This window comes from Abrus precatorius, unplaced genomic scaffold, assembly GCF_003935025.1.
Source record: "Abrus precatorius isolate BTA unplaced genomic scaffold, Abrus_2018 Scaffold7, whole genome shotgun sequence".
NCBI classification, from domain to species: domain Eukaryota; kingdom Viridiplantae; phylum Streptophyta; class Magnoliopsida; order Fabales; family Fabaceae; genus Abrus; species Abrus precatorius.
In genome coordinates this window covers 37,058,520-37,079,131 of record NW_020874417.1, presented here as the reverse complement: position 1 = coordinate 37,079,131, position 20,612 = coordinate 37,058,520, and the positions used below count along the sequence as shown (strand labels likewise).

At 33.8% G+C, this 20,612-nt stretch overlaps 4 protein-coding genes across 13 annotated transcripts; 1 reads left to right on the top strand and 3 right to left on the bottom strand.

The window, feature by feature from the left end:
* Positions 1-235: 235 nt before the first annotated feature.
* LOC113872080 (ubiquitin-40S ribosomal protein S27a-like) lies at positions 236-878 on the bottom strand. The gene has a single exon (XM_027509331.1). The coding sequence runs from the start codon at positions 835-837 to the stop codon at positions 370-372; it is 468 nt and encodes a 155-aa protein (XP_027365132.1). The 5' UTR covers positions 838-878; the 3' UTR covers positions 236-369.
* Positions 879-2,166: 1,288 nt separating this feature from the next.
* Positions 2,167-10,310, bottom strand: LOC113872077 (TBC1 domain family member 8B). Of its 7 annotated transcripts, XM_027509324.1 has the most exons (20): positions 10,100-10,295; positions 9,894-10,013; positions 9,283-9,352; positions 8,644-9,022; positions 8,366-8,568; positions 8,104-8,289; positions 7,879-7,992; positions 6,991-7,049; positions 6,819-6,885; positions 6,661-6,712; positions 6,462-6,554; positions 6,244-6,327; positions 5,723-6,123; positions 5,173-5,234; positions 4,565-4,634; positions 3,684-3,764; positions 3,509-3,610; positions 3,005-3,129; positions 2,661-2,781; positions 2,224-2,559 (listed from the first exon to the last, which is right to left on the bottom strand). In XM_027509324.1, exons 2-20 carry the CDS (start codon positions 9,941-9,943, stop codon positions 2,455-2,457), a joined length of 2,424 nt encoding a protein of 807 aa, XP_027365125.1. In that variant the 5' UTR covers positions 9,944-10,013; positions 10,100-10,295; the 3' UTR covers positions 2,224-2,454. The 7 variants fall into 7 exon arrangements, 5 of the variants coding, with proteins under 5 accessions (XP_027365122.1, XP_027365125.1, XP_027365126.1 ...); XM_027509321.1 differs by having other exon boundaries at positions 2,167-2,559; positions 8,366-9,022; positions 9,894-10,019; positions 10,100-10,310; XR_003505831.1 differs by having other exon boundaries at positions 2,661-2,870; positions 8,366-9,022; positions 9,894-10,019; positions 10,100-10,308.
* Positions 10,311-13,330: 3,020 nt separating this feature from the next.
* LOC113872079 (CDP-diacylglycerol--glycerol-3-phosphate 3-phosphatidyltransferase 2-like) lies at positions 13,331-16,138 on the top strand. 2 transcript variants are annotated; one of them, XM_027509330.1, is made up of 7 exons: positions 13,331-13,716; positions 13,788-13,885; positions 14,003-14,053; positions 14,141-14,254; positions 14,926-14,982; positions 15,068-15,153; positions 15,397-16,138. In XM_027509330.1, exons 1-7 carry the CDS (start codon positions 13,389-13,391, stop codon positions 15,515-15,517), a joined length of 855 nt encoding a protein of 284 aa, XP_027365131.1. In that variant the 5' UTR covers positions 13,331-13,388; the 3' UTR covers positions 15,518-16,138. The 2 variants fall into 2 exon arrangements, 1 of the variants encoding a protein (XP_027365131.1); XR_003505834.1 differs by lacking the exon at positions 15,397-16,138 and having other exon boundaries at positions 13,346-13,716; positions 14,645-14,982.
* A 277-nt stretch (positions 16,139-16,415) lies between these two features.
* On the bottom strand, positions 16,416-19,584 carry LOC113872031 (protein IN2-1 homolog B-like). Of its 3 annotated transcripts, none has more exons than XM_027509202.1 (9): positions 19,287-19,584; positions 19,137-19,211; positions 18,954-19,014; positions 17,728-17,814; positions 17,516-17,614; positions 17,340-17,436; positions 17,030-17,106; positions 16,827-16,926; positions 16,416-16,691 (listed from the first exon to the last, which is right to left on the bottom strand). In XM_027509202.1, exons 1-9 carry the CDS (start codon positions 19,511-19,513, stop codon positions 16,651-16,653), a joined length of 864 nt encoding a protein of 287 aa, XP_027365003.1. In that variant the 5' UTR covers positions 19,514-19,584; the 3' UTR covers positions 16,416-16,650. The 3 variants fall into 3 exon arrangements, with proteins under 3 accessions (XP_027365003.1, XP_027365001.1, XP_027365002.1); XM_027509200.1 differs by having other exon boundaries at positions 16,416-16,716; positions 16,844-16,926; XM_027509201.1 differs by having other exon boundaries at positions 16,416-16,716; positions 16,844-16,926; positions 19,137-19,208.
* Between the last annotated feature and the right edge of the window lie 1,028 nt (positions 19,585-20,612).

The window sequence follows — 20,612 nt, the reverse complement described above, 5'->3', positions numbered from 1 at the left end:
GTTTTGATCACCCAACCCGCCTGTTTCACACTTCATGGATTAGTGCAGTTTTGGTCGGGCCCTGTAAACATTGCCCACCTCTATACGCAACATGGAAAACCAATAACCAGTTTATAAACAATAACCATCGAGGCTAAACAAACGTTTATATAGCGATCAACATGTAAATACGAAAAGACAAACGAGCGGAACATAACATACAAAAACACAAAATCAAACAGGCTAAATAGTAATGTATTGAAGTGAATAGTTAAAAAAATACTAAAGAGAACGGTGTTGATAAAATGTCTAGAAAGGAAGCTATGAAGAAAGCGAAAGAATGAGGCACTGTATACCGCACTAATAAAAATGAAAAGTTGAGAAAGCAAATTAAGCAGAGGGCTTTTGGTAAACATAGGTCAAGCCGCACTTGCCGCAGTAGTGGCGGTCGAAGTGGTTGGCCATGAAGGTTCCGGCGCCGCATTCGGCATTGGGGCACTCCTTCCTGAGCCTCTGAACCTTGCCGGAGTCGTCGACCTTGTAGAACTGGAGGACGGCGAGCTTCACCTTCCTGTGCTTGTGCTTGATCTTCTTGGGTTTGGTGTACGTCTTCTTCTTGCGCTTCTTGGCGCCGCCTCGGAGGCGCAGGACGAGGTGGAGGGTGGACTCCTTCTGGATGTTGTAGTCGGCGAGGGTGCGACCATCCTCCAACTGTTTTCCGGCGAAGATGAGGCGCTGCTGATCGGGAGGAATACCCTCTTTGTCCTGGATCTTTGCCTTGACGTTGTCGATTGTGTCGGAAGACTCCACCTCAAGGGTTATCGTCTTCCCCGTCAGGGTTTTCACGAATATCTGCATCCTGGACTGGTGGCTAAGGACTAGGGTTCCTTCTCCTTACTCTTTCTTTGGCTAATACAAGACAAGTTGAAATTGGAACAACGGAATTATAAGGCAAGAGAATCATGAGATATATGTAGGATGGGAACAAAATATTAATTTTTTATTATTTTAGAGAAGCAAAATAGGGAGGGAACAAAAATATTAATTTTTTCTTAATAGTATAGTTTTATTTCCCATATTTTATGAGATTTTAATTTTAATACTTGAATTTTTTTTTTGCATTTAGAATTTTGGTATCTAATAATTATGTGACTAAAACAATTTTTGTAGAAAGATTAAAATCAAAATCTCGCAAAAATTTAAGGACAAAAATAATAATAATTATGTATTTTCAAAATTAAAAAATAAATTTAAAAATGTGCAAAATTAATTTAATTAATAAGTAAATTTTTAATTAATAATAATATAAATGAACATATATTTAGATATTTTAATTTTAACATCTTAAAAAACTATTCTGATTAATAAAAAATATTTTTGATAGTTTACAAATCTTTTATAAATAAACACAGAAAATTAAATATTAATAAAATTATAAGAGTAAAACTAATTTAAAAAATAAGTTTAATTTGATTTTAAATGTAGAAGTTTATGATAAATGTCATACTAAAAAAGGACATATAACTTCATTATAATCAATAATGAACAATAGATAATTAGTTCTTATTAAAATTATGAAGGTGCGTGCATTATTACATTTTTAATAAAATTTATTTTTAATTTTCTAATCCTTATTATGTTTATATTTATAGAAGATTTTACATCCTAAAATAGTTTTACATGACATCCTTTAGAACATTCAATATATATATATATATATACATATATATATATATATACACACACACACATGAATGTTTTAGAAGTGTTTAATGTCCCCCTTTAATTATTTTTATATATAAATAAGTTTTGTTATTTAATTATTAATGAACTTTTATTTAATTATAAAAAAACGTACATAAAAATGACAATAATTCACAATGGACACACCCTTTATAAGAATATAAGAAAACCTTTTTTTCCGGTGAAGATTTGAGATCATGTGTTTAACCATCCCGCACTACAATACATGATAGCAGTCTAAATATAATATGGAAGGAATACTTGGAGCTTTATTTATCTTTGGGGGAAATTTCAACTTTGCTGGGCAAGTAACAGATTTTCCACCCTTCATTTATATGATGATAATCTTCCAATCTTTTGAATATGGGTCTGGTTTACTTGCAACTCTTTTCAACCCTGCCTCTATCTTTTAATACTCATCCACCCAAACATGCTTATGATTTCGTTACCAAAATTTATTCTAATTTAGGACCAGGGAATCCACAGTTCCCACACACCCACACAAGAAAGTTTCTAGTATAGAATAAACCAGATGTATTACAGTTGACCTCGACCATACTCTTACTTTCCAATTACTATTATTCTATTACATGATAAAGAACAAACAATTAATGAATATGAAATTATATGTTCACCCTAAACAAAAATTACAGACAAGGAAGAAGGAACTAAACTTCTTGCTCGTCAAACTGTCTTGAGAACATACAGAAAATCTAGGCACTATCTTTTTTCCTACTCATCCTGTACTTTGCCATTGCCCTCTTGTTGAATGACTGTACTTTGTTCCTCAACGATGGGCTTTCCCTCAGCTGCCTCTTCCACATTAGTGGGTTTCCCCTATTGCATTCAACAAATTCTGGTTATCAGCCGCAAAGACGCAAAGACGCAAGTGAAATATTTATAATATTGAATCTTCTTCAATGACTGTTAAAACTAACCTTGTTTCGATCACGCCATCCAAGTCCAAATGGACGTGAAAGCAAACTTACTCTCCTGGAAGGGAGATCCGTCGTAGGCTCTTGATTGTTTCTTGATACTGGAGATTCTGGCTGTGAAGATCTAAGCAAGGCAAAAGATCAAGTTCATTCGCAGAGGGTTCTTCCCATAAACAATATAAGATCTTATTATTAATACTTGGGTATTAGACCCTGCCAAGGTTTAGGGGAGGTTCAAAACCATACAGAGTTTGAAAATAATGATTAAATCCAAAACCATACAGAAACAGCAATATTGTGGGCACGTGTCAGTAAAGATTAGAGAGATTTTAACAACTTAAACACACCGTGGAGATTGTTGCACTTTAACTTGGCCAGACTGATATTGCAATGTAGCCTCCAGCATAGATTCTGCCATAACTGCTCTCTTCTCCATTTCAGCAAGTGCAGCAGTTGCTTCTTCATACTTTTCCTGCCAATATAATATGTATGGTTGTTATATGTTGCAGTCCAGAAATTCACCATTGTTTCCATTTTAAAAGTAAATATAGCAGTATAAAAAGGCATTAACATGGGTTTGACATTAGATATGGAGAGAACAGAGATTTATAAATGTTGGTGATTGTCCAATATATAACATATCTAATTAGATTTTTATGATGTCCACAGAGTTGCCATGAAGATCAAGTGACATCAAGTTGGCTAAAATGTTACAATTAGACTTCCGCAGAAGCTCCAGTTTCAAAGTGGTTGCTTCCGGACAAAGGCATTGAAATATAGCCTATGTCAGAATAATTGATATTTTGATGGAATACAAGAGCAATAAAAGATGAAGAAATAAAGAAGATAACCTGAAGGACTTGGGCAGCATATCTTTGGGCTGCTGCATCTTGTTCAGCAAACCTGCGAGCATCCTCGGTCACCTTCTGCTCTTGCTCCACCCGCATCAAGACCTACAGCAACAAAATCTCACATCACATAACAAAGCAAGTTTTACTCCAATAATTAATGTGTGTGTAATGATACCTGAAGCATGGCAGTTTCTTGTTCTTGTTTATCAGCAAGTGCCTGCCGAAGCTGAGCAACCTCTTCATCTAGTTCCTCTACCTGAAGATGAAAATAATTAATAAATGTATTAGCTTCTCAAATAAAAAATCAGAACTACGAGGCATTTAATCCATAGTTTTTAGAATTCAAATCACACAACCCAATAATTGTGATTCCATATCGTGTAGTAAACACAGATGACTTTGAATTGTGTGATGTACGGATGAATCTGTGATTCTATATTAAAAGAATAGGAATGACATAATTCAGCTACTGTTATTTTTTAATTTCTCATTATAAAAATTGAAAAATCAAATAAACTTAAATGGTTAAATGATAAAAGAATTGAAGAAGCACTAACCCACTCTATTCAATTATTCACAATTTCGTTTTCATTTTTTCTAAAATAGGGGACCAATTTTCGGTGATGTAAATTAAGATTTTGCATTAAGACTTTAGGAGTACTCAACTGGTTACCTATATGTCACAACAGAGAGAACGAAATTTTTCCCTTCTTCCCAATTTCTATTTTTAGCTTGAGAACAGTAAACTACAAGATACTAGCATGCCATCTGTATTCTGTATTCGTTAATTGATTGTTGAGTGAACTAAGGAACAAGTGTTGCCTTTTATTTTGCTGTAAAGACACACTACATGTAATATCTCAGTCTGAAAATTCACCAATTTGGCTCTAACTGCATAACCCAATTTTCAAGAATGTTAAAAGCGTAATGTTGCCCTAAAGAAACAACTTCAACTATCACAGCATATTGAGAAAGCCAGCAGAGTTAGAAGATATGCACTGCAAATGCATATATATGATGTAGGAAGCAAAAATGCCATGTGTATTTGCAACTTACTTTGGCACTCAATTGCCGCCTATTATCCAGCTTGACCATTTCCATTAATGCTGTTTCAAGCTCCTCTGCCCTGATGAAAAAGAAAAAACCGAAAGGCATAAATGCTATATGCCAAAAGTGAATCTCTCTCTCTCTCTCTCTCTCTATATATATATATATATATATATATATATATATATATATATATATATATATATATACACACACACACACATATCACGTCATGCAATCCAAGTGAAAAAAAGAGACAATAATTATCAAGGATCAGTGGGTGATCTTTATCCTTTCATTAATATTCTATCATTAACCAATTTATAAGTGTGGGTTAATCACCCAGGTGGTTAAGCAGCAGGATCATCAAACTAATTCTCTAATAAAAAACCCTAAAAGAAACAAAGATCCTACACTAATATTACTGCTAATGCTTCAACTCTTCAAATATAAAAAGAACAAATAATAATTTGTAATACTCAGAAATTAAGCTACCCAGTAAATCAACATTTGTGTTAAACCAGACAAGACTATAGGACTCTAAAGCTTTTACACTCATCATTCTTTCTCCATATCTCTGGAAGAAAAGCCACCAGAGATAGTACAATTTGAAGTACCTGAGAATAGATGATCTTTTCTCCTCTAGTAATTTACAAAGTTCAACCTTCAGCCATACAACCTGCATGGTGGTCAAAACACAAATCAATGCCATGTTGTAATTAGTTGCTTTATTTTCCTCTACAGATTGATGACTACTCAATGATTTTTCCTCCCTTTTTCTTGGTGGGGGGTTGTGTGCGTGCTGGGGAGCAAGTGTTGATGAGCAATCATTAATATAAAAGTTTCAAACCTATTTTTCAATTTTACAGAAGAGGGGAAATGGAATATTTGCAAATGTTCATACAGGTAATAAATTGAGCCCAGCTGAGGACAAAAGGGCAATAGTGCTCAGCAACCTGTTAAACACACTTGCATCAAATTAACTGCAATGTGTCTAACAGTTCAATTACGATAAATGCAATCATTAGTAGGTCTCCAAAACTAATTATAACTTTATATAACATGGGTTTTTAAATTTTGGTTTGCTGAATGTATATATGCTAAAAATAACAATAAAATGCATTATCAACTGAATTATGATCAAATAAAAAGGGAAGGAAAATCAACCTGATCTTGAAGATCTGGAACAGAATCTATCTCACCCTCTCCAGTCAGACTAATAAGAATTTCATCTGCATTAGTGGACCCAGATTCTGTGCGAGATAAACTGCCAAGTACTTGCATATCACCTGATTGGTCAGTTTTAGGATCATGTTTGAAATTAAATAGCTTTGATGCCAGACCCTGAGAATCCCGCCAAGCTTTAAGCCCTTTTGATCTTTCTTCAATGGCAGCTATTACAGCTGGCCGATGTTTATTCCTCAGCTCCTGCAACCGAGTTTCATTTATATTTTGGTAACCCATGCAAGCTGTCAAGACAAGCTGGCTGCTATCAAATGTAGAGCCAGCCAATGACTGAAGTAAAGTAACTGCGTCTCCAGCATCTTTTGTTGTTACCAATGCTGGACCTACAAAACAGTAAAATAAAGTTTGGTAAGGATAAGCATGCATGGCTTAAGCATTACTAGTTTACCTTTTTCCAATAATACAATATATAGTTTGAAACTACAAACATTTTCAGCCAGTACCATATAGCTCCATCAAAGCAACTGCAGTTCTAAAAAGCATGACTCGGTTTCCTTCAAAAAGAAGCACATCCCACACTCGAAGAACTGAAGTCCAAATAATTTCAATAGATCAGAAGAAATCTCAAACAGCAGTGCACAATTGCTTATTTGACATTGGTAACTTTGTGAAATAAGACTAAGAAGCTACACTACTCAATAGATAAAACATAAAACCTGACCACTTTCCCAAGGAAGCATGTTGACAAAAATGGAAAGGAACCATGGTCCGGTAACCCATGCTACTTGCACTCCCAGATAATCTAGATGATTGGCTGCAAAAGTACACATAAAAAATTAACAACTAAGAAATGGAATACCAGAGACAAAATTCACATGTTGAGTTCAAAGAAATAAAATGAATTAAAACAGTTTACAAACCCAATTTGGGAAACCTCTCCCTCACCAACTCCTCAAAAACAAATTGATCCACCTGATAAAATGAAAATGTTTTTGAATATATGTCAAAAAGTCTATAAAAAGTTATTCAGATACATTATTTAATTTAAACCAGAATTGTATAGTATAAGAAACAATACCTGAGACTCTATCATTTCCTCTGAATAATAGCCATCAAAATAATCATCTAAAATGCCCATTAATGTCCTGAGGAAAACAACAATGCTCATCAAACACAGCTATAATCACAAAAGTGCATATTTTGATTACATCCTCTATACATCAAGAAAATCAGTTATCTCACGAACGTACCAAAAGGCATTTTCTTCTGGCATCAAAAGGAGCAATAAGCCAGCAAAAAAATTCATGGCCTGCAATTTAAATTATCCCAACAAGCTAAATCAGCGAGTTATGGATGTCATGAACGTTTATGATACTTCTGGGTGAGAAGGCATATAATTAATTCCAAACTTGCATTTTTTTTCATTATCCATGTTATAGGACAGGTCACTGCTATTTGTGAATAGTACACATCACAAATATGAAAGGAGACCGCAAGGCCACCCTTAACAGCACTTGCCTGATTGAGGTTTTGTTCAATATATATGAACCATTCGATTCATGCTCAAGTGTAAACTATTTCTATACCACAGTGATATGGATCATTTTCAGTTCATTCAACAATCAGGTATCAACCTGCTGAAACATACTGCTCCAATGTCCAAAACTACCTCAACCCACATCAATAATGCATTTTGTGGGAGTAAAATAGTACAAGACTCATGACTAGCCAAAACGTTCTTTCAGTTTCCAGAATTTGTGTATTGTATATCGGATAAACCTGTGGCCGATTTAGCTTTGCAAGAATTCCCATTGAATTCCTTGACTCACAATTAAAGGTCATGAAACTCAGGCAACCTTTTTTTTTTTTTTTAAACACAAAACTAATATAATACGAGGCAACATAACTGCCAGTAATTGTTGAAATGTTGCACAATGATATCTCAGTAACTTTAAAGTTCTGAGTGAACCAATTTCTTAGTCAAATCATCTGTATAAATGTTTCTTATAAACATCTCATTAAGTTGTTTGACAGTTAAGTTTTTCAAACTAAATCACCACAACCATATCGAAAAAAATAGAAAAAACTGCTTTTCTTAAAAAAAAGGGGAAAATGTAACTCTTTTCAGAAGCAAGGACCTGGCAGTAACCAACTGAGGGATTATGCCGAGCATATGCAGTAAGTAATCGCCTCAAGGCATTTCTGCCATCCTCGTCCAAAGCAGGATGACCAGGAAATGTTCGAGGCAGATCCTGCACAACCAAAGAACTATTGTGAACCTCAAATAAGAAACTTATTTTATAAGGCTGTATAGATAATATGAGGATGAACAACATTGAGAGTGAAATATCACAGGCAGAGACCTTCTCAATCTGTCCTTTCCATTTTTCTGGCATACGTACAAAATCTGCACTTGTTTTACCATTACTGTCAGTTGACTGCATGCTTTGCTGATCCGTTTTAATTTCAGAATCATTCTCCGAGGCAAGCAGATCCTGATAATACTTCTCCACCCGCCTTGCTTTTACACCCACAAAAGCTTGCCAAAGCTGGAGCACAAGAACAAACACGGGTGTAGTAACTCAAAAAATAAACAAGTGTATTTCTCATAAATATAATGGGTACCTCTCCCCTCAATGCCATTGGTACTCCCCCACGGACAAGAACTTCCAACTCTTCTTTCCAAGGAAATGAAGCCTCTGGTAGTGCAGCATCAGCAGCAATACCATTAGCAGAGGCGCTTGTTCCATCAACAAGAGGCATATCTGGACTAGGATCCGACCTCTCAACATCATAGAACTCCTCATCAGAGTCTTCCTCACATGCTCCTTTTGGTGATTTAGCATCATCAGAATGAGATAGTGATTTAGCAGTTTCAATAATCTGTTCATATTTTAACACGCCTTTCTTGTTTCTTTCATCTTTTACTGACCCTGTTTTCTTCTTTACACGAATGCTCATCATATCCTCGATGGTACGAAGAGATGGCCTAATCTCCGTCCATAATTGGACTCGGTGAACTCTTGTTTCCTCAGACGGTGGTATCTCCTCCTTCTGACTACCATTTTCAACAGTACTGTCGGAACCATCAGGTGTTTGGTTGCTAGCTTCATCTCCATTGACACGATTCTCCAAACTAGCATTGGCTTCCTGCCCTGCTGTTTCATTACCCAAAACTTTCTCACCTTCTCCTACTACTAATTTGTCTGTGGCCAATTCAGAAGATTCTGCCTGCCTATCTAGAAATGACTTCCATCGATCCGACCTCTCCTCTTCTTCCTCCTAAAATCACAACAGAGAAGTGTTAAAGTTGGAACAGCAACCCGGTTACAATATGATGTGCTTTTCGCTTAGGGGAAGAAAATATTCCACCAAACACGTAGTACATTACACATATCCAAATCCATTCTAGTAAGATTTTCAACTTAAAAGGAAGCAAAATTTCCTTCACATCGTTCTCCTAATCCTCCCTTAAAAAACTTATTCAGCAACAAAACTTAAAATGGCAAGGATGGAATTATAAATCCCAAGCATGACAAGACCTTGTATATGTTGGCATATTCACGGTATCTTTGCAGATGTTGAGGTCGCACAGTAAACCCATACGCATCCCTGTCCACACCAAATGCGCATTAATTTCCAAAAATTCACTAATAAAACGATAAAAACCCAACAATTAGGAGAGACAGTAAAACACGCGAAAAGCCAGACCCCAAAAGAACCAACTAAAGCATAAACGACAATTAAGACAGGATAACAACTTCAAGCAAAACGCAACTCAAATTACCAGTCGTCGGCCCCAAGCATAGACGACGTTGCGTTTCGCACAAAACTTACGCCCCATAGCGCTCGGCATTGGTTGCCTCAGCGCAGCGCCGATTCCCAATTATCACTACTAAGTAACAAAAGGAAAAACAAAAAAGGAACAACACATTCGACGCTCACTCAAACTCATTGGACCGAGATCCATCTTCAAAACCCACTAATTCGATAAATATAACCGAAACCGTGCAGTCCAATAGCTCAGTAGTCAAAGTGAATTCAAACCAAACGAACCGAAAAATAGAAAAAAGAAATGGAAAAACCAAATCGAAGAGTCAATTAACGGATCTAACAAGCAGAGAAGGTGAAGGAATGAGAGACGCGTGGATACCTCTTGTGGTCGAAGGTGATGAGAGGGTTTAAGGCTTTGTTAGACTTCATTTGTGGATTGGATCGGCGCCGCGAGAAATCGGGTTGAGAATAAGATCTTCTTCAACTTCGCCTGAAATTTCTGCAACTGAATGCGTATGTATACAGTTAGTTGTAGCTAAAGAGCATAGAGAAGAGAGATAATAGGAAGAGAGCGAGAGAGAGCACATGCACACTGAGCGCGTTGAGAGCGAAAATGGCGTCACGTTATTATTACATGTGCTGCGCTGCGTGATACACTCTCTCACACCACTCCAAAAGCTAAAAAGTTGGTTCAGCAATTTTCACTTTTCATTCCTCAGTTCACTTCACCAATCCATCGCCAACCAACGTGCTATTTCAGTTTTTGACCCTTTCAACTCTCCATTCTCTTCTTTTCGCCCCAATAACAACCCATTTCGCCTTATATATATTTATTATTATTAATCTCTTTGTTATTGTTATTTACCCTAAAATGTGGTGGACCTCGCGTCACATTACCATAATTACGACACCGACACCAAATTATAAATTTTCGATATACCTTTAGAAAATTTGTCTTTGTGGGAATTTTTCATGAAAAATATAGCATTTCGTGCAACTCAATTCTTGTGTCCTCACCTATAAGCGTCGCCTTCCCCATAAAATAAACGCATCCAAATTTCCGGCCATAACTAACGACCGCTCTACAATTTTTTTTAAGTATTCTCATAATATGCACTCTCTTTATGTTTATTATACAGTGAGATGATAAAAAATTATTAAAAAATGTGAATATATAATAATTATATATATATATATATATTTAAATAAGATATTTTAGATGTTGAATTTAAATATTTAACTCTATCGCGATGCGATGATAGAAAAGGGCGATAGAGTTATCTGACCCACAAAATTATTTATTTTGTTAGAATTCTGTTGTTTGTTAATTCTCTCGGATGACAATCAAAAAGATGATTTTCTTTTTTAAGAATAAAAAAAAATTAATGAGCATATACTGTTATACCGTACAAAAATTTATTCCCTCGTTTCTTAAAGCTATTGAATTCCAAAATTACGGATTATAATTCAGAATAGCGAGGAAAAGTAGCCAAGCAAAAAGTAACCCATAAAGTATAATAATCTAAAGTATTTAAATTTATTGTAGTTTTAGTTTTTGCGGGGCACTTTAGTTTGTTTTTTTCATATGTAAAACAAAAAAATAAATAATGTTCAGATATGAGATTTTTTATGAAAATTCAAGATATATTTTATATTTATATACATAAATCATCTGGATTTTGCATATAAAACGTATAAAAAGTGATGCATTTTTTATTTTTTATCTGAAAAAATCTTTTAATTTGCATATATTCTTATTTTTAAATTTTAATTATTTATACTTTATTGTTTTGATAAATAACTAATTAAACTCAATTATCCGTTTTAAAATTTTATCTGATAAGTAATAAAAATATTAAAAAAACCTGATATTCCATTAATTTATATAAATTAACTTATGTGTATAATATTCAAGTAAAAACCAAAGATATGTTACTTTTAAAACCTTTCATGTAACTCAAGTGATAGAGTTAGACGTTCACGAGCTTAAGGTGCAAGATTTAAATTGTGCTTAAGAAAATATCATCCACCTCCCTTCTCCTTAACAAATAAAAAATAAAAAAAATACCTGTATTATATTTCTATTGTATTTTTGACAATTGTTGAAATTTTGGATAGTGGAACATAATTAAAACAATTAATAAATTATAAAAAATGGAAATAGTTGAAAATAATTAAATTAAATAAGTATTTATCTCACCCTCTAATAAAACCTTAAGAATACGACTACATCCCAAACTGAAAAGATATCTCTACCTTTAGTTAATTTTTATACAATGTTAAGGTTATTTTGGGTATTACATGTCCAAATGTTTTCACTTGATCATGGGATACAAGGTCTATCAATGTAAAACTATATTACATGTATATGCTTCTAGATTTGAACTTTGCGTCCATACGTGCTTTTTTGTGTTAAAAATTTATTAAATAAGCAAAATAGGTACTTATAAATTTAAAAAAAATAAAAAAGTTTGGGGTTGTTTGTGTTCTAGCTTTAAAAAATGTTTTTAAAACCAATGACATGTTTAAACTGCATATAATAATTATATTTAAAAAATCAACAAGTCTATTTTAATATTTTCTTATTTTATTATATCAATTTAAAATTTAAATAAATAAGTGTGTTAAAAAGAGTATTTAGAAAAACATTTTAAATTTAGTTTTAAAATTTTATTGTTTTAAAAGAAAAAAATCCATATTTTTAAAGCATTTTTTATTGAAAATATAAATAAAACTTAAACAAATGACCTTTAATATCCTTACGTTTTCTCAATCCACACCATGCAAGCAACCTATAGCTGTCGGCACATTGTAGATTACTTCAGCTTCATCTTCGGTTCCACCACACGTTACTTTTGTTCCTTTTTTACCTTAATTTTGTGCTTATTTAAGGATACCCTCTATGATATTTAAACAAAAAGGAGTGCTAGAGATATTTCCAACATAAAATTTGTTAACACAAACTGAAGCACTATATTTTATTAAAAAATTAGATATATTATTAAATTAAAAGTAAAATTAGATAATTTTTAATAAAATTTAAATTAATAATTAATATTTTTCTTAAACAAAAAATACATGAAGGTTTATTTATGGTTTAAAATATATAATTTAAATTGTTTTTTTATTGTCATTAGCTTTTGCTAACTGATATAAAGAATCTGTTAATTTGTTGAGATTGAAATTTTATTGCTTTAACATCTTCAACGTGTTTGTAATAATGACTTAAATAATGCAAAATCTTATTAATTTCTGAGACGTTTCTTGAATAAAAGTTTGTTACATTGAGATGTAAATTTTTCTTTAAATTCAAGGATTCTTGCAAATGATTATAGCAGTTAGACTCCAAAACTCAAGATTTTGTCCCTACCAAAAAACTCATAAAATAAAGTCGAAAATTGGAATAAGGACTGTATTCTCTCTACCTTATAATATCAAAATAACTAAAATACTATTTCATTTGTTTCCTATGACAAATATTCCAAAACAAAAATATTATATCGTTGTTTCAAACTCAAGGGCTAGTTGAATAGTTTAAATTGGGTAAGGTAAACGCATACTAATACGGTTTTGGTTTATGTTATTTTTTAAAATACTTAGGTTATGTTTAGTTTATATTTTTAAAATTATTCTTTACACAAATAAAACATTTTAAATTAAAATAGTTATAATATTATTACTAATAAACAGGGTATTATTTAAAATAAAAATAAAAGACATTTTGTATTTTTCTAAAAATTGACAGAAATAATGTATTGTATCTCGAGTGGGACCAAATAGTACGCAGAAAAGATTGCAGAAAAATATCCTTTGGTGTGATCCAAGAATTACGAAAAATAACAGCGAGAACTTACATTAGAATAAGAAGAAGGAAATGATGTCAAGCTTGAAACTGAGTGCAACAGCTTCAATCTACTACATGCGCAAAGCCACAACGAAACCCTTGTTGTGGACACCAAACAGAAACAGAACAATTCAGCAAAGGTACATGCCTTCCCATTCTCCTTCAAAAAGCAAAACCCTATCCTTCCCAATTAGGGACAGATTGGGATGTTTGGGAAAGGCTGGTATTGCTACAGATTTAGGTTCCACGGTTCCATCACAACCACAACCTCACCCTCAGCCAGAACCTCCCAAATTGCTTACATTACCCACCATTTTAACCCTCGGTCGTGTCGCCGCTGTGCCGATTCTTGTCGCCAGTGCGTTTCGTTCTCTTTCTCTTTCTATTACATTTTCACAACGCTTGTCGTTTAATCTCATTTCTGTGTAGCTTTCTACATGGATGGTTGGCGAGGAACTGCTGCTACCACGAGTATTTTCGTTGCTGCTTCACTTACAGATTGGCTTGATGGCTATATTGCTCGCAGGGTATTTACTTCAATTCAATTTTTCTTAGAAAACACACCCAACGTTTTTGTTTTCTAAGTTTTAAGGTTTTTTTTTTTTTTTTTTTTTTTGCTTTTCTTTTATGAATTTGCAATGCAGATGAAGTTGAAATCTTCTTTTGGCGCTTTCTTAGATCCAGTAGCAGACAAGGTATTTCCCCTTTCGTTAACTATTTTTATGTAGGTTTTTTCTTTGAGAATTTTTTTCTGAACGTGAATTGATTTCTACCCAATGCAGCTTATGGTTGCTGCCACGCTAGTCTTGTTGTGTACTAGGCCTTTGGGTGTTGCTGCGTTTGGACAAGCACCTTGGTTACTGACTCTGCCTTCAATTGCCATAATTGGGAGAGAGGTAATGCATACTGTGATCTCTAAGGCATGCATTGCTCAAAAGGTTTTGTTATAACAAGGGTCCTGCGTGTAATCGACAAGCTCATGCATCTTAATGGTTATATATTCCTTTTTTCTTATCTCTGCTTTTTTTAGTGTGTGGTGTTTTAATTTGTAAGATGTGTATGTCATGAATTGGAACTATTAATGACCGTGTTATTCTCATGATTGAATGAAGCCAACAAGCCAAAGTAAAGGCTTGGTTAAATAACCTGCTTTCTTGGAGATCATACAGATCCAATGTTTTTCTATATGACTATTGTGATCATGTTTGTGTGAAAGTAGATACCATGTTTGGGATCTCCTGGGGTTGTTGCTCACTTGGTTGATGGCTTACTTTTCTTATTTATTGATCTGGAGGTGGAGGCTGAATTGTCTATTGATGTCTGTCATTCTGTTTCCTTTGTGGATAAATACTTATAAATTCTTCAGCATGTTATCAATGTATATCATTAACCAAAAACCATAAAAATTTTCTTATTTCACTGATATTTGTATTTTTATGGTAAATTAGCCTTACTTTCACCTGCCTTTCCTTTGTGTTCAAGGCACCGTACCTTGTCTAATTTACTGGCTTTGTATTAATGTTTCAATCTTATGTCTTATAATTTTCTCTTGTAACTTGCAAAATAGATAACCATGTCTGCAGTCAGGGAATGGGCTGCTTCCAAGGATAGTAAGCTTTTGGAGGTTTGTTTACCTCCTTGACTCTTGAATCAACTACCTCATATTAGTGCAAAGTTCTGAGCTTATATCCTGAAACTTTGTATAATAGGCTGTTGCTGTAAATAACTTGGGGAAGTGGAAAACAGCCACACAGATGACAGCATTAACCATCCTCCTTGCAACCCGGGACTGGAGGTATTAATTTTCTATACATTTTGATGAGCCCCCATAATCATTGGAATTTTTATGAAAAGAAATTTATGTGAACACCTCTTCGTCTCTAAATTATTTGCAAATATTTTTCTATAAAACTTTAGATATGCAATAGTTAATCTTATGCAAATAGAAAAAGGTTGTATTCTGTCTGTCAAATTTTTGTTCAAAGGCTGTCATTGACTGATTGGGTTTTATTCTGTTTTCTCCCATTTTTCTTTTCAGTCACGGAGGAGCTGCTATTGTAGTAGGCTCCGGTGTTGTTTTGCTTTATACTTCAGCAGGGCTTGCCATATGGTCGTTGGTTGTATATATGAGGAAAATATGGAAGGCGTTGTTGAGGTAGCGAGCCTGATGCTCTGTGCATTCACTTACAACTTGGTGGGTTCGTTTCTCACAAACATTTACCAATTTCACGCAAAGGGGCTGCATTTTTTGGTGGCATGTAAATTTAATATTTATTCTACACAACGTCTAGCTGCACACAGCGCCATATCTCCTATTCCCGTTTATCATCTAAATATCTTTTTGGGTCTTTGGTCACCCTAGGAAAGAAGTAAAAAAGAGGCAGACTAGCCATGCTTAAACGTTGCGGCAGTGATTTTGTTCTAGGTCCCAACTATAAATTAGGAACATTGAAAGTTTGCGACCAGAGAAAAATCATCACAAGAATTATTGTATGACGAAGTTGACTTGTCAATGATTTTTGTTCTGATATATTATTTAATGATGTGAGCAGAAAAGGCTTGATCGAGTGTGACGTGATTTTCTTGCACCTCACTAATAATTTTTTAGGATTTCATTCAAATAAACTTTAAGGCATTCTGAAATCCGTACATACTGCGGAGTGGGGCTTTGTATTTTTTTAACAATAATTTTCTTGTTTGGATGTCGTCATTCATGTCATGGATGAAATTTATTTTTTTAATCTTTTCAATTATATTTTATATACAAAGGCGAAATTAAGAGATTAACACACATTTAGAGGGATGAATTTTTCATATATATATATTAAAAAGTTTACAGAAATTAAAATAAATTTTATAAACTCTTTAAAAAAATACATATGAAAAAAGTTCTGTTCCTCTTACATGCGAAATTTGCACCATGTATGTTAATCTCAGTTTCATCTCCTATTCAGACAAAAGACAGAGAAATTGTTTTAAAAATATATTATTTTAATAATTTATTTATAAAAAAATACAAAAGCGGCAGAATGTGATGTGAGAAACCAATCCCCCTGCACAGGGATTCTGTTACAAACGCTCTTGACAATAAACTTGACTCTGCCTCAAGAATACAAATTAAGGTTCAACTCATGATAATGAATGACCATCCAAGTAACCAACGTCACCTTCACATCCGCATATGACAGAATCAGTATATCTGTGGCACACTGATTTTCACTCGTGCTCTCACAATGTTGAATCTTCTTGTGCCAGGAAGCGTTTCTTGTAGCTTTCAACAAGCACCTTGGGATCAGAGCGAGTTACTTTGTAGCCGTCGATGTTGTTTATTTCCTGTACCAATCGCATAATTTTAATTCTTGAATGAAGCTAAAGATGCAAATTTATGCCGTTCTGAACCTATTGTGACCTATCCATCTAGGTAATTATTTAACCATGTCAGAGCAAGATCATTATTGTATCCTCTACCTCGATCTAGTTTAGGCCTACCCATTTTAATATCATAATCCTTCACCTCCATTAAAAACAGTTGAAATCGTTCAATGAAGGGAGCATATGCTATATCAACCTGAAGTTAACAGGAAATTTTGAGGAATTCAAATCAGTGTGAAGATGGTGAAGATTACACTATGCATTTGTCATTACTAACAAATCAAGATAAGTATACTCACTAGGCTGAACTGGCCAAGGAAGAAAGGTCCATGGTCATATTTGGAGAGAGCAGTTTCCATGTAATCAAACGTAGTGCCTAAAGCAACGTAAGGTATGAGTTTTGTTACATGCACAGGCAATTTTCTACACAAAGCTCACATAGATTGAATTCTCACCATTCATTCTTATATTACATTTAGTTGTCTAAATCATCAATCTCTCTCTCTCTCTGCATTTAACATTTATGCAATGTCCCTTTGTCTGCATTTAACATTTTTGCCAGGTGTTATGTGTATTTAGCTAAACAACATCAAGAAAGCCTCATGTTACCGGCTTCAGTCACATCTCCTTTAAATGAAGAAATAACTGTCTTGTAAAAGGTATCGGTGTAAGATAGCAACTCTTCAGCAAACTCCTTATCAGAACCCTGTGAATTAAATCGCAAACTTTTGGCTTAAAGTTTGGACCAGAAAATAAATACCAAAGTAAAAAATTTCACATCTTACACTAGGAAAAAGAGAGGGCCCTTCAAAGTGACTGTCAATATATCTAATCAAATCAAGACTCTCTCCTCTTACTTCATTATTGTGTTCCAAAGATGGAACCTGGAGTTCAAAATACATCACTATTTAGAACGTGATACACTCAACACAATAAATATTAAAGATCAAGATAGCTTGGTTTTTAGCACAACGGAAAAGTATGATATGATCATGACCTTGTTGGGTGGGTAGACTTTCTCCTTATACCAGGAAGGCCTATCTTGTAGATCAATAGGAACCAATTGAATCTTCTCCTCCAAACCCTGCTTCCAAAACAAAAAATAAAAAATAGTGCGCCTTGCTTTCTTCTTTCTTTCTTCTGCTTGATGGAATAGAGAAAGAGAATCTTATAACCCTATAATAAAATAATAATAACAAATCTCAGGGTTTAATAAAGAAGAGAATGTGAGACCTACTATTAGCCCCAGCTTCCCCGATGTGAGAGTTAGCTCCTGGAAACAAAGAAATTCCTTCCTCTCTCCTTTCACTCGAGTCACTTCTATCCTTATGCCCTTACACGAGACGCAGATAGCAAGCAGACAGCTAGATTCTTACTGAGAAAACAACCTTTCTTTCTTCATATGGAAGATGATTCTCCACATGAGGACAATAAAACGCATTAGAAGGCCATATAGAGCCAAATAGAATAGAAAGAAATTATACATTATCGGGCAGAAAAAGGACCGGGGTTTAGCTCTTTGAAGCAGATGTTGAAGGAAGCCTGACTTTACTCAAAAATCCATTAAAAGAGATAGCCGATCGCATCTCTCTTTCTATTGATTGTAATTCAAAGTCAAGGTTCTATGCTTGTTCACTAGAATAAGGAAAATGACTCGACCTTAGATTAGAATAGGGTGACGAAGGAAGCTTGTTAGAATTAGAAAAGGAAGTCACTGAATCAAGTCCCATTTGATAGTTAACCCCATCATCCATCAATGGAGGAAGGCGTTAAGGTAACCTCAAACCCAGTTGATGAAGGAAGGCATCTCACAAACAAAGGCCTTAGCGCATGCTGCCCACATGAGCACAGAAGGAGGCCAATGTTGTAATTCTTAAGGATGATTCTTTGAAGCATTTGACTTTAAAGCTACGAATTAGAGTGAAACTGACCTCACTTTTATTGATCAGTAAGTGATAGCTGTCAGGTTCGCAGAATGGCCGATGGAACCAACTGAATCCACTCTCGTGACATGTATTTCCACCACTTTGGGGAAAGAGATGAGCTTTTTTATTCCTTTCCGTCGCCGCCTCCCTATACTTCGAAATTTCTTTCATAAGAAGTTGCAAAAGAACTAGAATGAAGACCATTTGGAGCTATGTCTGAAATTGTGGGCTTGAAGGACTTAGGGCCGTGACAAGTGGTATCAGAGCCAAAGGTTAGGCCAGGTCATGTCTTATGAACCTTACAGTTACGAGTGATCCATACACGCTGGGCATACGGGCATGTGTAGGAGATATACAACCTTCAGCCACAAGTCACACTAAGTTTTAGTAAATAACAAAAAGAAATTTTTTTGCATTATGGGAACATAAATCAAAATAAAAATTTTCTTTTTTTTTCTTCCTGAAAAAACTAAAAACCAACCTTGTAGTTCCATCAAACAAGGAAGGTGGAAGTGAAGTGGAAGTAAGGGGTGGAGGAAGAACTTGTTGCACCCTTCTTCACAACAGAAAGATAGAATGATAGATAGTTTAGAATAGAAGGAAGGAAGGAAAAAAGAAAAATGGAACATACCCAGTTGCCATAGCTATTGGTGTGGACACCTCACGCAAATTGAATTTTGGTTTGGTGTTAAACGATCGAAGCTGAAGCTGATGCTTATTATTAAGTGAATAGCCCAAATGGGTGGTTGAGAATTTGATGGCAATGTTTTGAGTGGCACCCCAGAAAGCAACGGAAGAAGGGTCTGAGAACAAACCATTGTTCGCTACACTCATTCCTACGTCCATATCTCTCACCATTTGGCTGTGGCATTATCTATCTCAAATCTAAAAACTAAAGCTCTTCGTGTCAACACGTCCTCACCCCCGTGTTTAGATCATAGATGAAATAAAATAAAATACTAGAGTAAAAATAATGTATCAGTTGAATGGATAAAAATAAATATATTATTTTCGACTCAAACAATATATTAAAAATTATTTACAATAATTATAAAAAATAATTTATTGAAATTTTTTATTATAATATTTTTAATAAGGTATTATTTTAAGTATTTTTTATAATGCATAAATTTATTTAACAAAAAAATAAACAAATAAAAGAACCTGACCTTACTTCCAATTTTTTCATATTTTGAAATATATATATATATATATATATATATATATATTTTGTAAACCCCACTGGTACAAAATTTGGTTTCCTCACCTTTTTAGAGTATCTAAACAAGAATTTTATTTTTTTTAAATTTCAAATCACTATTGACTCTATTAATTTTTATTCCAAACTCTCCAAATTAAAAACATTTTTACTGTAATTTAATTTTAATATTTTTTAATTACAAAAATATCATCTTATTTTTATTTAAAAAAATTTAACAAAAATTAGGGAAATAAATTTTGTATTAGTTTTACTGTTTTTTCGTTTAGTTTTTGTTTGTTTGTTGTTGGATAGTCTTCATTGTATCCATTACCAGTTACCACTAACCAATGTTGACAAATGATGATATAATAAGAAAATAAAAGTAATTGTTTGTGATGGGTTAGGTCAGTGTAGCCCAATCCCAATTAAAAAAAATCCACACTTCAACTATTTAATATCCATCCCTTAGATTTCTCTCTAGTTTAAATTATTCAACTAATTAGCACTTTTCTTGACCAAAATAAAAAAACCAATTAGAACTTTTCCCCACGGCCGGCGATGAATTGGTACTTAAAATTATAATTATTGTGTATTTTAATAGTTTAATAATTTTTTTCTGATTTAGACTGCCTGTTAATTAAATATTATTATATTAATAAAGAATATTAATTTTTTATAATAATTAATTTAAAAGTCATATTTATTCTATATTTTAATCAATTGAAAGTATAATTTTTTATATTAACAATACATTAA

Bases quoted from the DNA above. Each gene is read 5' to 3' on its own strand.
- LOC113872080 (XM_027509331.1), bottom strand. From the start codon at position 837: ATGCAGATATTCGTGAAAACCCTGACGGGGAAGACGATAACCCTTGAG.
- LOC113872077 (XM_027509321.1), bottom strand. From the start codon at position 9,943: ATGAAGTCTAACAAAGCCTTAAACCCTCTCATCACCTTCGACCACAAG. The intron at 7,993-8,103 runs GTCTCTGCCTGT...TTGGTTGTGCAG, and splicing joins GGAAAGGACAGATTGAGAAG to GATCTGCCTCGAACATTTCC. The intron at 6,713-6,818 runs GTATTGTTTCTT...TCATTTTATCAG, and splicing joins AGGAAATGATAGAGTCTCAG to GTGGATCAATTTGTTTTTGA.
- LOC113872031 (XM_027509200.1), bottom strand. From the start codon at position 19,513: ATGGTGAGAGATATGGACGTAGGAATGAGTGTAGCGAACAATGGTTTG. The intron at 17,815-18,953 runs GTTCATAAGACA...TTTTGGAAGCAG, and splicing joins GGATCACTCGTAACTGTAAG to GGTTTGGAGGAGAAGATTCA. The intron at 16,927-17,029 runs GTGAGTATACTT...TGTTAACTTCAG, and splicing joins TCCTTGGCCAGTTCAGCCTA to GTTGATATAGCATATGCTCC.
- LOC113872079 (XM_027509330.1), top strand. From the start codon at position 13,389: ATGATGTCAAGCTTGAAACTGAGTGCAACAGCTTCAATCTACTACATG. The intron at 13,717-13,787 runs GTGCGTTTCGTT...ATTTCTGTGTAG, and splicing joins TGTGCCGATTCTTGTCGCCA to CTTTCTACATGGATGGTTGG. The intron at 15,154-15,396 runs GTATTAATTTTC...TTTTCTTTTCAG, and splicing joins CTTGCAACCCGGGACTGGAG to TCACGGAGGAGCTGCTATTG.